Source organism: Pseudorasbora parva, chromosome 7 (genome assembly GCF_024679245.1).
Source record: "Pseudorasbora parva isolate DD20220531a chromosome 7, ASM2467924v1, whole genome shotgun sequence".
Taxonomy (NCBI): Eukaryota; Metazoa; Chordata; class Actinopteri; order Cypriniformes; family Gobionidae; genus Pseudorasbora; species Pseudorasbora parva.
In genome coordinates, this window is record NC_090178.1 from 30,557,308 (window position 1) to 30,574,625 (window position 17,318).

The 17,318-nt window shown below is 43.0% G+C and overlaps 1 protein-coding gene across 1 annotated transcript in view; it reads right to left on the minus strand.

The window, feature by feature from the left end:
* c4b (complement C4B (Chido/Rodgers blood group)) overlaps positions 1 to 17,027 on the minus strand; it is a 71,398-nt gene extending 54,371 nt beyond the window's left edge. The window contains exon 1 of the mRNA XM_067449038.1: positions 16,870 to 17,027. Within this exon, the coding sequence (XP_067305139.1) occupies positions 16,870 to 16,940 (71 nt within the window). The 5' untranslated portion in view covers positions 16,941 to 17,027. The remainder of the gene's footprint in view (positions 1 to 16,869) is intronic.
* Between the last annotated feature and the right edge of the window lie 291 nt (positions 17,028 to 17,318).

The following is a 17,318-nucleotide window of genomic DNA, read 5'->3' on the forward strand; positions in this document are numbered from 1 at the left end:
AAATGGCCAGATCCACAATAATGGTCTGATATAAAAATAAAACATTCTTCAGTTTTCAGCCTACATACATGTACCATCTTTATTAGAACACCTTTCCTTCATTTCTTTCTCATAAACATTTCTTGTTCATAACATCCATTTTAATCACTATTCTCAGATTTTTACTCGGGAACCTTCTTGTTAAACTCATTTTTACTCATCATCATATCTTTCCACAGATTTTCACATACTCAAACCTTATTGTCAAACTTACTATTTCCATCAGACCCAGTTCCCTTTCGGGGAACTCGAGCTGCGTCGAAACGCTGTGAGAACGCCTCTGCGTTAATGCGTCGTGAAGCGCGTGTAGAACCAATCCATCGGGAGATCGATCGTCGCCGTCGTGATGACGTCGCCGACGTGATGACGTCATCGACCGGAGACTATAAAAGGTCCGCGAACACAAACAGGAACTAGCTTCTGTGCCTTCAGTAAGCGATCTGTGTGAACCTGTCTGTCTATTTGGTGTTTTTGTCTGTCCATTAGAGAGAATTTTCCACCTTTGTTAAATATATCTGATATATATTTTATAACATAAAGAGAAAAAGGAGATAATGGCGAGTGAACAGCATTTCACAGTGTGTTTTCCCTGCCCTCAAAAAATATATATATTGCGTGTGGGAAACACACTCATTGTGTATGGCTGTTTGGGAGCACAGCACGCTCAGGCAAACCTTGAGGGGGCCGCTTGCGAGCATTTTTTGAGCGGCTTCCGTTAAGAATGCTGCGCTCCCGCCGGGCACTCTTCGAGGAGGGTGCTTCGGCTCGTGTTCCCCGCGGCTCGGTCCCACTGCTGCCGAGGCAGAGCGGTGGCTTCAGTCGTGGGGTTCACACATGGACTTTACAGAGGGGTTTGAGACGGGCCCAGCCTTATCTCAGCCCTCACCTGTATCGTCCAGTGCCTCGTCTCAGGGTTTGGAAGCCCACTCTGCGGTTTCTCCCTACCCGGGCGGGGCACCGGTGCTCCAACTATCCAGCTCTGAGGAGGTGGACGTTGAGAGCATCGCGACTGAAGACTCGCCACTTCAGTCACCCGCTAGTGAGTTGAGGTTCTCACGAGAGCTGTGGCCAGGTTAAATATAAAAATAAAAAACGACTGGCTGGCGGAAATATCTGAATCCCATCGAAATCAGTGAAAACGAAATTAGATGAGTGATTCCTGCCCTCTCGTGCAAAGCATCAACGTCCTGCAACGTTTTTCCCTGACCTGCACACCGAGGTGTCTAGGTCATGGAGGAAACCGGTATCATATAGAGTGTTCAGCCCACATGCATCTGCATATAGTAATATATTTGGGCTGAGACACTATGGTTATGGGGCGATGCCGAAGATCGAAGAGACGCTTGCGAGCTATCTCTCGCCTTCAGCTGCATCGTCCCTGGCATTTCCCCTCCGAAGGAAATCGGTGCTTACCTCAGCACACGGTACCCGTCTTCCTTCGGTGCCCACAGGGGGCCGCGCTGCTAACCCCGCCGCAATGTCGGGGCGCAGAGGGTCTCCGCGGGCCACCTGAGGGTGGTCCGCCCCCTCCTCGGAGGGCATGCGAGCAGTCAGGTCAGGTGTTCCCTGCCGGTTCGCCGTTTCAGGGCACTGCACTCGCTGCTCAAATTACACCAGAGGCCAGCCTCGAGAGGCTGGTTCCCTTAGTTTCCCCTCCGTGGGAAGACGGTGCTTACCTCAGCATACGGTACCCGTCTTCCTTCGGTACCCTCAAGGGGCCGCGCTGCCAACCCCGCCGCAATGTCGGGGCGCAGAGGGTCTCCGCGGGCCACCTGAGGGTGGTCCGCCCCCTCCTCGGAGGGCAGGGAAAACAAAAGGAAAGCGTCAGGACGCTGAGGGTAGTCCCCTCCGAAGGGAAACGGTGTTTACCTCTGCCTACGGTACCCGTTGTCCTGCAGCGCCCTCTGGGGGCCGCGCTGCCAACCCCGCCGCAATGCCGGGGCGCAGACAGTCCCCGCGGGCCACTCGAGGGTGGTCCGCTCCCCCTTCGGGGGGCTCCCGAGCAGTCAAGTCAGTCGTTCCCTGCCGGTCCGCCGCTTCAGGGCACTGTGCTTGCTGTTCAAAGTACACCAGAGGCCAGCCTTGAGAGGCTGGTTCCCTTAGTAGATTTTCTAGACAAATGGAAACGTCTATCAAATATATCTCGTTGGGTCCTGCAGATAATCGAAAGGGGGTATGCCATTCAATGTCCTACCTACAGAGGTGGGCCCGGAGCAGGCTCTGGTGATGGCACAGGAAGTAGAGACACTCCTGCGAAAGGGGGCTATAGAAAGGGTTCCTCCTCCCGGCAGGGAGTCTGGGTTTTACAGCCGTTACTTCATCGTGCCAAAGAAGGATGGGGGCTTACGCCCGATATTAGATCTGCATCTCTTAAATCGCTCAGTGGCCAGCTCAAGTTCAAGATGCTCACACTCAGAATGATTGTGTCGCAGATCAAATCGGAGGATTGGTTTGTCACCATAGACCTCAAAGATGCGTATTTTCATGTCTCCATCCTTCCACATCACAGGAAGTTCCTGAGGTTTGCCTTCGGGGGAGAGGCATACCAATATCGAGTACTTCCTTTTGGTCTAGCTCTGTCACCCCGCACATTCAACCAAGTGTGTGGATCCATCTGGCGCCATTGCGTCTGCAGGGCATCCGCATACTGAATTATATCGACGACTGGCTGATTCTAGCGAATACAGAACAGATGGCGGTTCAGCATCGAGATGCTGTTCTCGCACACATGTCGAAATTGGGGTTGAGGCTGAACGCCAAGAAGAGTGTGCTTTCTCCGGCTCAGAGAACCACTTTTTTAGGCGTGAACTGGGATTCGGTAATTATGCGGGCGCAATTATTGCCAACACGCATAGCATCGATCCTGGCAGCAGTCAAAGAGCAGAAGCTAGACCGGGCCGTCACTGTGAAGCAGTTCCAGAAACTGTTAGGTCTCATGGCAGCAGCGTCCAACGGGATACCTCTTGGCCTACTGTACATGAGGCCACTGTAGTGGTGGCTCAAAACAAAAGGGTTCTCCCCGAGGGGAAATCCGCTCCGCACGATCAAAGTCACGCGGCGATGCCTACGTGCTCTGGTCATTTGGAAAAACCCGGGGTTTTTATCTCAGGGTCCCGTGTTGGGGGCTCATGTTCATCGCGTAACGCTAACGATAGATGCCTCTCTCACTGGCTGGGGGGCGACCATGAGTGGTCACTCATCCCAGGGTCTATGGCAGGAACATCAGCGGCACTGGCACATAAATCAGCTAGAGATACTCGCAGTGTTTCTTGCATTGAAACAGTTTCTGCCCGACCTCAGGGGCCACCATGTGTTAGTCAGGACAGACAACACATCGGTGGTCGCCTATATAAATCATCAGGGGGGTCTGAGGTCCCGTCCGTTGGACAAATTGGCACGTCGGATCCTCCTGTGGGCCCAAGGGAAATTGCTGTCAGTCAGAGCAGTATATATCCCTGGGGTCCTGAATCAGGAAGCAGACAGCCTGTCGAGGCAGGGGTCGAGGCCCGGGGAATGGAGACTCCACCCAGAGGTGGTGGAGCTCCTATGGAAGGTATATGGTAGATCTATTTGCTTCGGCGGAGAATTTTCACTGCCCGCAGTGGTTTTCTCTGTCCCATCCAGCCCCGCTGGGGTTGGATGCCATGGTACAGGAGTGGCCGAGGCTACCCCTGTACGCCTTCCCCCCGATTGTCTTGCTTCCAGGAGTTCTGGAGAGGGGACGCCGGGACGGGGCCTAGGTACTTCTAGTGGCTCTGTTCTGGCCGACCAGAGTATGGTTTTCGGACCTGATATCTCTCCTGGAAGGCTCTCCAATGGAGATTCCGACCAGGAGGGATCTACTCTCTCAGGCGGGCGGGAGATTCCTGCACCCACGCCCAGAGATGTGGAAACTATGGGCTTGGCCTCTGAGGGGGCCAGGCTCATAGAGGAGGGTCTCTCGGCCGAGGTCGTTGAGACCATCCTTCACTCCAGAGCTCCGTCCACGAGGAAGCTGTACGCTTTGAAATGGAAACTTTTCTCAGCATGGTGCAGAGAACGCCAGTGGGACCCAGTTAACTGCCCGGTTGGTACAGTGCTGGAGTTCCTGCAGGCAAGGTTCTCGGCAGGGTTGACCCCCTCCACAATAAAGGTGTACGTGGCGGCCTGGGGTGCCTTCCACGTCCCTTTGGGTGGAGTGTCTTTGGGAAGACACCCTCTTATTACACGTTTCCTCCGTGGTACCTTAAGGTGAGGCCGGCGATGCACTCGAGGGTCCCAGCATGGGACTTGGCCATTGTCTTGCGGGGCTTGTCTGAGCCTCCGTTTGAACCCTTAGAGGAGGTTTCGGATAAGTTCCTCACCCTCAAGACTATCTTTCTTTTGGCCATATCATCTCTCAAAAGAATAGGAGATATTCAGTCCCTGTCAGTAGGGCCCTCATCCCTAGAGTTTGGGCCTGGGATGGTAAAGGCTTTTCTGCATCCCAGACCGGGTTATGTCCCAAAGGTTCCTACGAGCCCACGGGGCCCCGTAACTCTCCAAGCCTTCTGTCCTCCTCCTTTCATGACGTCAGACCAGGAAGACTAAATCTGCTGTGCCCTGTTAGGGCGTTAGATACATATGTCCACAGAGCTGCCTTGTGGAGAAAGACCGATCAATTGTTCGTCTGTTTCGGAGCCCCTAAGGGGGGCTCCAGTGTCTAAGCAGAGAATGAGCAAGTGGGTGGTCGAGGCCATTTCACTCGCTTATGAGGCGGCCGGGCAGCCGTCTCCACTGGCTATCCGGGCGCACTCTACCAGGGGTATGGCTGCTTCTAAAGCACTTTTGTCGGGGGCTTCCCTCCAAGAGATCTGTAATGCGACAGGCTGGTCTTCGCCGCTAACTTTCGTCAGATTCTACGAGTTAGATTTGGCATCTACTGTTGGGGCGCAGGTACTCTCGTAATCGTGTGCGCTTCGGCTTCACACATACGAGGCACTTGGTCCCATGGCGATGTGGGTATAAGCGTTCTCACAGCGTTTCGACGCAGCTCGAGTTCCCCGAAAGGGAACGTCTCGGTTACGTATGTAACCCTAGTTCCCTGAGGGAACGAGACGCTGCGTCGCCCTGCCATACTCCTGGCGTGCCCGTGATCACTTACTTCAGGCTTTATCAGAAGCTAGTTCCTGTTTGTGTTCGCGGACCTTTTATAGTCTCCGGTCGATGACGTCATCACGTCGGCGACGTCATCACGTCGGCGACGATCGATCTCCCGATGGATTGGTTCTACACGCGCTTCACGACGCATTAACGCAGAGGCGTTCTCACAGCGTTTCGACGCAGCGTCTCGTTCCCTCAGGGAACTAGGGTTACATACGTAACCGAGACGTTTTCACTCATCATATTTAACTCAAATGAACATATAAAATAACCAAAGATAAGAACAAAGGTAAACTAAAACAATTATAAAAAGAATAACGAGATAAGATAGGGTGCAATCAGTTGGACATACAGTGGCACAGTGCTCATTCAGTAAATGCACAGCTAAACAGATGTGTTTTGAGTCTGGATTTGAATGTAGCTACTGTTGGAGCACATCTGATCTGTTCAGGAAACTGGTTTCAACTACGGATGGCATAATAGCTAAAGGCCTTGCTTTGAGTGAACTCTTGGTATTTCTAACTGACTTGATCCTGCTGATCTAAGTGATCTTTTGGGTTTGTATTTAATCAGCATATCTGCAATGTCTTGAGGTCCTAGGTCATTGAGTGATTTATAAACAAGTAGTAGTACTTTAAAATTGATCCTAGATGTAACTAGGATTTAGTAAGCCAGTGTAGTAAGCCAGTGTAAAGACCTGAGGACTGGTGTGATATGGTCATATTTTCTGGTTCTGCTCAGAATCCTGGCAGCAGCGTTCTGTATGAGCTGAAGCTGTCTAATGGTCTTTTTGGGAAGGCCGGTGAGAAGGCCATTACAATAGTCCACCCTACTGGTGATGAAAGCATGAACGAGTTTCTCTAAGTCTTGCCTGGAGACAAAACATTTAATTCTTGCAATTTTTCAGATGATAGTATGCTGATTTAGTTATTACATTGACATGACTACTGAAACTCAGGTCTGACTCCAAAATCAATCCAAGATTCCTGACTTTTTGTCATCAGGCCTTTAGGCTCGAGATATGCATTCACCTTGAGAATTTCATCTTTGTTTCCAAATTTAGTGATTTCGGTTTTGTCTTTGTTTAACTGAAGATAGTTTTGGCACATCCAGTTGATAACTTCATCAATGTTTTTGCACAGGGAGTCAATGGGGCTGTAGTCATTAGGTGATAGTGCTAGGCAGATCTGGGTAACGTCAGCATAGCTGTGGTAAGCAATATTGTTCTTTTTCATTATTTGGCTCAGTGGCAGCATATACAGGTTAAACAGGAGTGGTGCAAGAATTGACCCTTGTGGGGCTCCGCATGTCAATGTCAATGTCAATTTTATTTATATAGCACTACTAAACACAACACTAGTTGACCAGTGTGCTTTACATCAATACAAAAGACAAACTAAAACACAATATAAAAACAATACATTTCATCCTCAGCCATATGCCAAATCAAAAAGATATGTTTTTATCTTCATTTTATGTTATCTTCAAGATATGTTTTAATGTCATGGATGTCCACTCAGACTTATGGTCTCCTCTACTCACATAATAACCTCTCCCTTCTAAGTATGACCTGAACCATTTGAGGACTTTCCCAGAAAGCCCAACCCAGTTTTCCAGCCTGTCTAGAAGTATGGTGTGATCAACAGTGTCGAATGCAGCACTGAGGTCCAGTTGTACCAGAATTGATGTTTTGCTTGCATCAGTATTTAGGCAAATATAATTTATAATCTTTATGAGCGCTGTATCTGTGCTGTGATGCGGACAGAAACCAGATTGAAAATTGTCAAAGTATCCATTCGAGTTTAAGAATTTGTTCAGATTGAAAACAACTTTTTCAATGATCTTGCCTATAAAGGGGACAGTTGAGATTGGTCTGTAGTTGCTCAGTATGGAGTTATCCAGATTTCTCTTTTTCAGTTTTAAGGGAGTTTGGAAAAGTCCCATAGAGAAGTGAAGAGTTCACCACTTCTAGGAGATCTGCTTCCAAACAGTTAAACACACTTTTGAAAAAAGAAGTGGGGAGTGTGTCAAGGGCACAAGTTGATGTTTTAAGATGCTGTACCGTTTCTTCTAAAATTTTGCAGTCAATTGCTTCGAAATCTGACATAGTAATTTTTCCGAGGTTTTGGTCTGATCTGACTGAACCCAGAGCAACTAGAGGATGTGCGCCTTTCTGATATTATTGAGTTTCTCTGAGAAGTAGGAAGCAAACTCACTACATTTACTGTCTGAGGGCATTTCACTAGGAGTGTGACTCGGGGGGTTTGTTAGTCTCTCGACAGTAGCAAAAAGAGTACGCGTGTTGTTTATGTTTCTGTTTATAATATTTAAGAAAAGGTCTGTATAGCTTTGCCTAGTTCAACATTGAAAGATGAAACAATATCATCAATTACACTCTTTACTTTTGAATGAAAGGAGTCAAGGAGAAAATTAACAGAGTCTGCAGATATGCTTGGTGTTAGAGATAAAGCCTTCATAAACAGCACATTAGTGTTCTCATTTAAGCATCTCTTTTTGACAGAGACAGATCTAGCTTCAATTGCAGGAGAGATTGATACATCAAGGAAAATACAGAAATGATCAGACAATGCCACATCCTTAATAACAATTGATGAAATGTTTAGACCCCTTCTGATAAGTAAATCTAGGGTGTCCACGATTGTGTGTGCGTCCATGTACATGCAGTGTCAAATCAAAAGTATTAAGAAGAGTCCTGAGCTCTTTTGTTGTACTGGATTCAATATTGTCTATGTGAATGTTAAAATCCCCAGCAATAGCAAAACAGTCAAACTCTGAGGAAATTATTGATAACAGTTTAACAAACCAATGTAAATGTAAATGTAAATGTAAATTAAGAAGAGTCATGAGCTCTTTTGTTGTACTGGATTCAATATTGTCTATGTGAATGTTAAAATCCCCAGCAATAGCAAAACAGTCAAACTCTGAGGAAATTATTGATAACAGTTCTGTAAAGTCCTCAGTATAGCCGGCAGAGTATTTCGGAGGCCTGTAAATAATGATAAGCAGGATGCGTGGAGCACCTTTTAACACAATACCCAGATATTCTAGAAACAAATAGTCACCAAATGATACTTGCTTACATTGATAGTAATCTTTAAAAAGAGCAGCAACACCCCCACCTCTCCTAACAGCTCTGCAGACACTCATAAAAGTACAGTTAGGAGGGGCTTTTCAGTGAGGATGGTTGCACTACAGTTTTCTTCTAGCCACGTTTCATTTAGAAGCAAAAAATCTAGCACCAGCATTCGAACCCCTCACCCGTATGTATTTTCAATGGCATATTATAAACTTACGAGAATACTTTATTACTTGAAATAAGTAAATATACATTAATGAGCACATATATTTTTGAAAGAACAGTGTTTTTAGCTAAGAATAAACTAAAAAGGTAAACAGTGTAGCTTTAAGTGAACGGATGTTTAAAAACGCTAACTTAACAGTATTAATTTTTTCCTCCACATTAATCCTATTTTGACAGGTAACAGGCAGCAAATTATATTGGTTTGTTAAACGGCCTGACAAGGCCTTAGACTTTCTTTCACGTAACAGAACAAAGATAGAGAAAGAGACAGGCACACTGGGTTCCTGCTTGTTTTGTAAACATTTGATAAAGGTACTGTTATCATAGCGGGGACCCAAAACACATCACTGAGACCTGGAATTCGTTTTTTTGGTTCACCCACAACAAATGGAGGAGGGTGTGGGCCCTGGCGTTGTGACCAAAGAAATCTCACAGGAGGAGGGCGAGGGCGAGCTGGGCCCACAGGCTTTGGTGATTGTGGGGCTTGACGATTTTTGGTTGATATTTGGGGACTCACAGCGATCAAGTGTGATAGTCTGATTCCAGCATGAACCAAGTCCAACCATTTTCTCTGTGAAGCTCAGATGCAGGGATGCTGCAGAGAGAAATGACATGACTGGTTAGGGGGGCTGTTGCTCTGGTGTTATCGGAAGCTGAAATATGTTGTCCTGGATTCCCTGTCCATTTTCCAGAAAGTCATCCTTGGGTGCTGAATCTTGGAGAAGTTCTAATCCTTCTCAGTCTGTCTGTGGTGAGCTCTGTGGGCAGGGCTCAGCTGGGAGTGTGTCTGTGAGCAATTGTTGTTGTGGTGGCGTGGTCTTATCATTGTCCTTGTGGGATGTGTAAACTGAATGTCCATTCAGCTGCTGAAATTAAGTCCGGTGGTCGTCCATACTCTGTATCAGGTTGGGTTAAAACACACTGTTCAAGGATGTTCAAGGAAAAAATAAATATTGTCCTTTAACACTCTTGCACCAAGTTTGTTTTGGTGGTGGCCATTTGATGTGAACAATTGTCTCTAACTCCAGAAAAGATTAAAGTTGTCGATGAAATTCATTCCCTTCATCATGCAGGTTTTTTGCAGCCTTGTATTAAGTCCAATATATAATATACGAAGCATGTGACAATCTGATGTCTCGAGTGCGTTTGGGTCTTGCCCCCTGTTTGTGCCTTTGATTAATGTGTTGATCATTTACTTGTTTCTCTGTTAATCTGTTTTTTTTCCGGAAAGACTCGGTACAGCCTATATTTCTTTTATAAGTAATAAAACTAAAGACCTTTCGGAGATATGAAGGATGCAATACTACTCTATAGGTACTCAAGATTGACATGAGATTGACTGAAACTGGGTGTTTCACCCCCCCCCCTTTAATAAACGTAATTTCGGGAGGAGTACGCCCATCTAATCTTTCAATTAATACCAAGGTATAAAACCAGCTGCTTACCTCTTCCCCTTGCCTCTTTTATGTTCAAGAGTCTACTTGCTGCACAAACTGCCACAGACTTTCACAACGGATTGCAGTTCTTGAAACAAAGTTATTTGCGCAACTACCAAACCGGACGAATCACACAGCAGAGCTTCATCACGAACGTCCTCTGCACACAGCTGGTGAGTCCCGTAAATTTAGTGCTACTCAACAGATAGAGAAACAAGTAACTGATCAACACATTAATCGATGGCACAAACAGGGGGCAAGACCCAAACACACTCGAGACGTCAGATTGTCACGAGCTTCATATATTGCTGCAGTAGCATGCTCTACCCCAGACACAAGGATTGCAAACAGTAGTTTCCGACCACCATCGATACATCTTGAAAACAGATTTGAAGTATTAATGAATGAGGATGATGAATCCCCAAACGTGATGAATGTGATCGAAAACGGATTGCATCAGCCCACAGCTAACACTAATGCTAACAGGCGCTCAAGGTCGAGCAGACAGCGGCCCTCAGCTCAGAGCACAGCCGAGCCAAGGACTCTGATAGTGGGTGATTCCACAGTCAGAAACATTAGCAGCAGAGATTCAACTACATGCTGCCTTCCACAAGCAACCATTTCTGATGTAAACAGGGAAATTCAGAACATCCTGATAAAACACAAGACAGCAAATCGACTTATCATTCATGTAGGAAAGAACGATATTCAGAGAGAGCAGTCAGAACTCATTAAAAGGGATTTCAATGAACTTTTTGAAACACTTAGCAAACTGAAAGTTCAGCCGTTCATCAGTGGACCACTGCCAGCAAGAGGAACAAATAGATTCTCACGGTTGCTTGGGCTTAATACATGGCTGCAAAAAACCTGCATGATGAAGGGAGTGAATTTCATCGACAACTTTAATCTCTTCTGGAGCCAGAGACAATTGTTTACATCAAATGGCCACCACCCAAACAAACTTGGTGCAAGAGTGTTAAAGGACAATATTTATTTTTCCCTTCATCATCCTTCAGCTGTGTGTTCTAACCAACTCAACCGGATACAGAGTATGGACGACCACAGGACTTCTTTTCAGCAGCTGAATGGACATGTGGCTGACACATCCCACAAGGACAATGATAAGACCACGCCCCCACAACAACAATTGCTCACGGACACACTCCCAGCTGAGCCCTGCCCACAGAGCTCACCACAGACTGACTGTGAAGGATTAGATCTGCTCCAAGATTCAGCACCCAAGGATGATTTTCTGGAAAATGGACTGGGAAGCCAGGACAACATATTTCAGCTTCCGATAACACCAGAGAAACAGCCCCTCTCACCGGACATGTCATTCCTCTCTCCAGCATCCCCGCATCTGAGCTTCTCAGAGAAAATGGAGGACTTGGTTCATGCTGGAATCAGACTATCACACTCGATCGCTATACGCCTCCAAATATCGACCAAAAATTGTGGAGCCCCACAAACACCAAAGCCTGTGGGCCCAGCTCGTCCTCGCCCTCCTCCTGTGAGATTTCTTCGGTCACAACGTCAGGGCCCACACCCGCCTCCATCTGTTGTAGGTGAACCAAAAACAACTGATTCCAGCTCTCAGTGATGTGTTTTGGGTCCCCGCTATGATAACAGTAACTTTATCAAATGTTTACAAAACAAGGGGGAACCCAGTGTGCCTGCCTCTTTCTCTATCTCTGTTCTGTTACGTGAAAGAAAGTCTAAGGCCTTGTCAGGCCGTTTAACAAACCAATATAATCTGCTGCCTGTTACCTGCCAAAATAGGATTAATGTAGAGAAAAAAATTATTACTGTTAAGTTAGCGCTTTTAAACATCCGTTCACTTAAGAACAAATCATTTCTAGTCAATGACTTAATAACCACTAACAACCTAGACTTTCTGCTTCTAAATGAAACGTGGCTAGAAGAAAACTGTAGTGCAACAGTCCTAAATGAAGCAGCCCCTCCTAACTTTACTTTTATGAGTGTTTGCAGATCTGTTAGGAGAGGTGGGGGTGTTGCTGCTCTTTTTAAAGATTTCTATCAATGTAAGCAAGTATCATTTGGTGACTATTTGTCTCTAGAATATCTGGGTATTGTGTTAAAAGGTTCTCCACGCATCCTGCTTATCATTATTTATAGGCCTCCGAAATACTCTGCAGGCTTCACTGAGGACTTTACAGAACTGTTATCAATAATTTCCTCAGAGTTTGACTGTTTTGCTATTGCTGGGGATTTTAACATTCACATAGACAATATTGAATCCAGTAAAACAAAAGAGCTCATGACTGTTCTTAACACTTTTGATTTGACACAGCATGTAAATGGACCCACACACAATCGTGGACACACTCTAGATTTACTTATCAGTAAGGGTCTAAACATTTCATCAATTGTTATTAAGGATGTGGCACTGTCTGATCATTTCTGTATTTTCTTTGATATATCAATCTCTCCTGCCATTGAAGCTAGATCTGTCTCTGTCAAAAAGAGATGCTTAAATGAGAACACTAATGTGCTGTTTATGAAGGCTTTATCTCTAACACCAAGCATATCTGCAGACTCTGTTGATTTTCTCCTTGACTCCTTTAACTCAAAAGTTAAGAGTGTAATTGATGATATTGCTCCTCTAAAAGTCAGGAAAAAGAGTACCAAACAAAAAGCACCTTGGAGAAACTCAACAGCAGTTCAAATAATGAAAAGACAATGCAGAAAATCTGAACGCATGTGGCGGAAGACAAAACTTGTAGTCCATTATAACATCTATAAAGACACCCTTCATGCTTTCAATGTTGAACTATGCAAAGCTAGACAGACCTTCTTCTCAAATATTATAAACAGAAACATAAACAACACGCGCACTCTTTTTGCTACTGTCGAGAGACTAACAAACCCCCCGAGTCAGACTCCTAGTGAAATGCTCTCAGACAGTAAATGCAGTGAGTTTGCTTCCTACTTCTCAGAGAAAATCAATAATATCAGAAAGGCGATCAGCACATCCTCTAGTTGCTCTGGGGTCAGTCAGATCATACCAAACCCTCGGAAAATTACCATGTCAGATTTCGATGCTATTGACTGCAAAATTTTAGAAGACACAGTACAGCATCTTAAAACATCAACCTGTGCCCTAGACACACTCCCCACTTCTTTCTTCAAAAGTGTGTTTAACTGTTTAGAAGCAGATCTCCTAGAAGTGGTAAACTCCTCACTCCTCTATGGGACTTTTCCAACCGCCCTTAAAACTGCAATAGTTAAGCCTCTTCTGAAAAAGAGAAATCTGGATAACTCCATATTGAGCAACTACAGACCAATCTCAAATCTCCCCTTCATAGGCAAAATCATTGAAAAAGTTGTTTTCAATCAGTTGAACAAATTCTTACACTCAAATGGATACTTTGACAATTTTCAATCTGGTTTCCGTCCACATCACAGTACAGAGACAGCGCTCATAAAGATTATAAATGATATTCGCTTAAACACTGATACAGGCAAAACATCAATTCTGGGAACAACTGGATCTCAGTGCCGCATTCGATACTGTTGACCACAACATACTTCTAGACAGGCTGGAAAACTGGGTTGGGCTTTCTGGAATGGTCCTCAAATGGTTCAGATCATACTTAGAAGGGAGAGTTTATTATGTGAGTATAGGAGACCATAAGTCTGAGTGGACGTCCATGACATGCGGAGTCCCACAAGGGTCAGTTCTAGCACCTCTCCTGTTTAACCTGTATATGCTGCCACTGAGCCAAATAATGAAAAAGAACAATATTGCTTACCACAGCTATGCTGATGACACCCAGCTCTACTTAGCACTATCACCTAATGACTACAGCCCCATTGACTCCCTGTGCAAATGCATTGATGAAGTTAACAACTGGATGTGCCAAAACTATCTTCAGTTAAACAAAGACAAAACCGAAATCACTACATTTGGAAACAAACATGAAATTCTCAAGGTGAACGCATATCTTGAGGCTAAAGGCCTGATAACAAAAAATCAAGTCAGGAATCTTGGAGTGATTTTACAGTCCGACCTGAGTTTCAGTAGTCATGTCAAAGCAATAACTAAATCAGCATACTATCATCTGAAAAATATTGCAAGGATTAGATGTTTTGTCTCCAGGCAAGACTTAGAGAAACTCGTTCATGCTTTCATCACCAGTAGGGTGGACTATTGTAATGGCCTTCTCACTGGCCTTCCTAAAAAGACCATTAGACAGCTGCAGCTCATACAGAACGCTGCTGCCAGGATTGTGAGCAGAACCAGAAAATATGACCATATCACACCAGTCCTCAGGTCTTTACACTGGCTTCCAGTTACATTTAGGATCGATTTTAAAGTACTATTACTTGTTTATAAATCACTCAATGAGCTAGGACCCCAATACATCGCAGATATGCTGATTAAATACAAACCCAACAGATCACTCAGATCAGCAGGATCAAGTCAGTTAGAAATACCAAGAGTTCACTCAAAGCAAGGAGAGTCTGCTTTTAGCTATTATGCCAGCCGTAGTTGGAACCAGCTTCCTGAACAGATCAGATGTGCTCCAACAGTAGCCACATTCAAATCCAGACTCAAAACACATCTGTTCAGCTGTGCGTTTACTGAATGAGCACTGTGCCACTGTACGTCCGACTGATTGCACCCTATCTTATCTCTTTATTCTTTTTATAATTATTTTAGTTTACCTTTGTTCTTATCTTTGGTTATTGTTTATTTTATATGTTCTTTTGAGTTGAATATGACGAGTGAAAACTGGGTTTGATGGAAATAGTAAGTTTGACAATAAGGTTTGAGTATGTGTAACTCTGTGGAGGGTATGATGAGCGAGTAAGGGTTTTAACAAGAAGGTTTCTGAGTAAAAATCAGGGAATAGTGATTAAAATGGATGTTATGAACGTGTTTGAGAAAGAAATGAATGAGAGGTGTTCTAATTAAGATGGTACATGTATGTAGGCTGTAAACTGAAGAATGTTTATTTTTATATCAGATCATTATTGTGGATCTGACCATTTTATTATTATTATTATTTTTTTTTTATTATTATTTTTTTTTTTATTATTATTTTTTTTTTTATTATTATTATTTTAATTACTATATCTTTACGACTGTTTTAACTATGCTTGTTTTTAATTCTTTATTCGTCCATATGGTATTCTTTTTTTTCTCATGCATTTGTTACCACTATTTTAATTAATTTCTATGTAAAGCACTTTGAATTGCCATTGGGTATGAAATGTGCTATACAAATAAACTTGCCTTGCCTTGCCTTGCCCTTTTTAGTTCCTGAAGCATCCTTCCTCCTCCCCTGCTCCTCCTTTTGTACAATTTTGTACACCACACTGGTGGTGGTTGAGGATAGATCCCTGACACGAGTGTAAAGCGCTTTGGGTGTACAGTAGTACGCTATATAAATGACTCTTTTATTTCATTCAATTTTGCCTGTTATAGGGGTGCAATCGGAGCTCGGGTAGAATATCCTCTCCGAGCCCCTCTATAGCAGACAGCAAGCCAAATCTGTTTACCACTTTCACTAAGATTATATGGGCACACAAACTCGTGAAAGAAGCGATAGAGCAAAGCACATAGCAGTAAGCAAGAGCGTCTGAACAGTAGCTAAGCAGGAAGTAGAAAGGTGGTAAACATAATTCTACAGTGGAAACCATCTGAACATCAAGGGATAAGTTGTTCATGTTTATACACACTTTACTATCATTACTTACATTCAACAAAGCATTTATTAATGGAATATGTGAACCTTATTTCAACATTAACTGATGTGTTACTAACATAGACTCTTTATTATCACGACTTGTCATTAACAAAGCATTTATTATTATTTACCGCTTTGTAATGAACCTACAAATGTTAACACATCAGTTAATGTTGAAAAAGTGTATAGTGATAATAAGGTTCTCAAAAAACATGAATACTTGCTTTGTTTAACTGATAAGCTACCACATTTTTACCTTTAGAGTAAGATGGTGAGTTAGAAATGTTCATCCTTAGTGTGTTTCAAGCTGCTACTTCAACTAATGTAAATATGTACAGTAAGATAACCGTACAAAAACAGTTTTCCCTCATATTTGAAATATATATTATCCACATTTTAGATCCAAACAACCTTTTTGTTCCATTTCACCCATGATTTCATAACGAAAATAGTTCCAAAAGAAAGCAACACCCCGCGCAGTGTTTTGTTACTAAATGATTCAGCGTTTTGAATGAATCCTTTGAATGAACGACTCAATGACTCACTTATGAAGACGATCACTTGCTGCCCCCTATTTTATGTTTAAAAGTATGATGTTTTATTTAGAACATCAATCTTATAACATTAATTATTGCAGCTGTATTTTTTGCAGTTTAAATTATTTAATTTGATTGGTAACAGCCTATAGTGTCTTTACCATTATAACTGAATTTATTAATCAAATGTAAGAATTTAACATGAAAGATTATGTATAAATTGAATAAGATTTTTAAAAATGGCCTTTATAAAATTAAATAACGCCCTGGGGTGAATATCACAGATATGCAGATTTAAGTAGGCCTATGTAAAAGCTGACATAACACTGATGAGAATATTACTACAGAATCAATATATGCATACCAACAATTTAATTTAATTTAATTTGATTAAATTAATGTTTAAGTTGAGATTTACAAGAATGTATACGTATACGTATACGTATATATATATATATATATATATATATATATATATATATATATATATATATATATATATATATATACACACATTCATTAACCAATCAATGAAACCATCAATATATATATATATATATATATATATATATATTAATAATAATAATAATAATAATAATAATAATAATAATTCAACTATTTTACAACTACTACTAATAAGTATACTACTACTAATACTACTACTACAACAATAATATTTTTATATACTATTTAATACTTACCTCTTGTTTCCCTGAACAGCACAATTCATGCACAGCAGCAGATAGAGAAGAGGGCGCATATGCACCTCCATGGTGAGTATAAGTCCTATGTGAGCAGCAGAAGATTCCAGGCAGATTTTGGTCTCTCAGCTCTGTTATGCAGATGTTGCACAATAGCAACTGAGTAAATGTTATTATGAGGATTAAGGGTTTATCAGAGTTCTGTTATTGCACAACCAGGGTATGTGCGCTCTCATTGGATACACACTTAAAGTGACTTCTCCAAAATCATGTGATTTAAAAGAATTTCAGACAAAGAAGACACAAATCAATGATTGAATGTGCTTTGGCTCAATTCTATTTGGATCACTGGTCATTTTGAAAATGTATTACAAAATCACTAGTATCTATGTCCGCAGACTTTCATTAGATATTACTGAAACATTCTCAAATAATCAAGTGATTAAAAG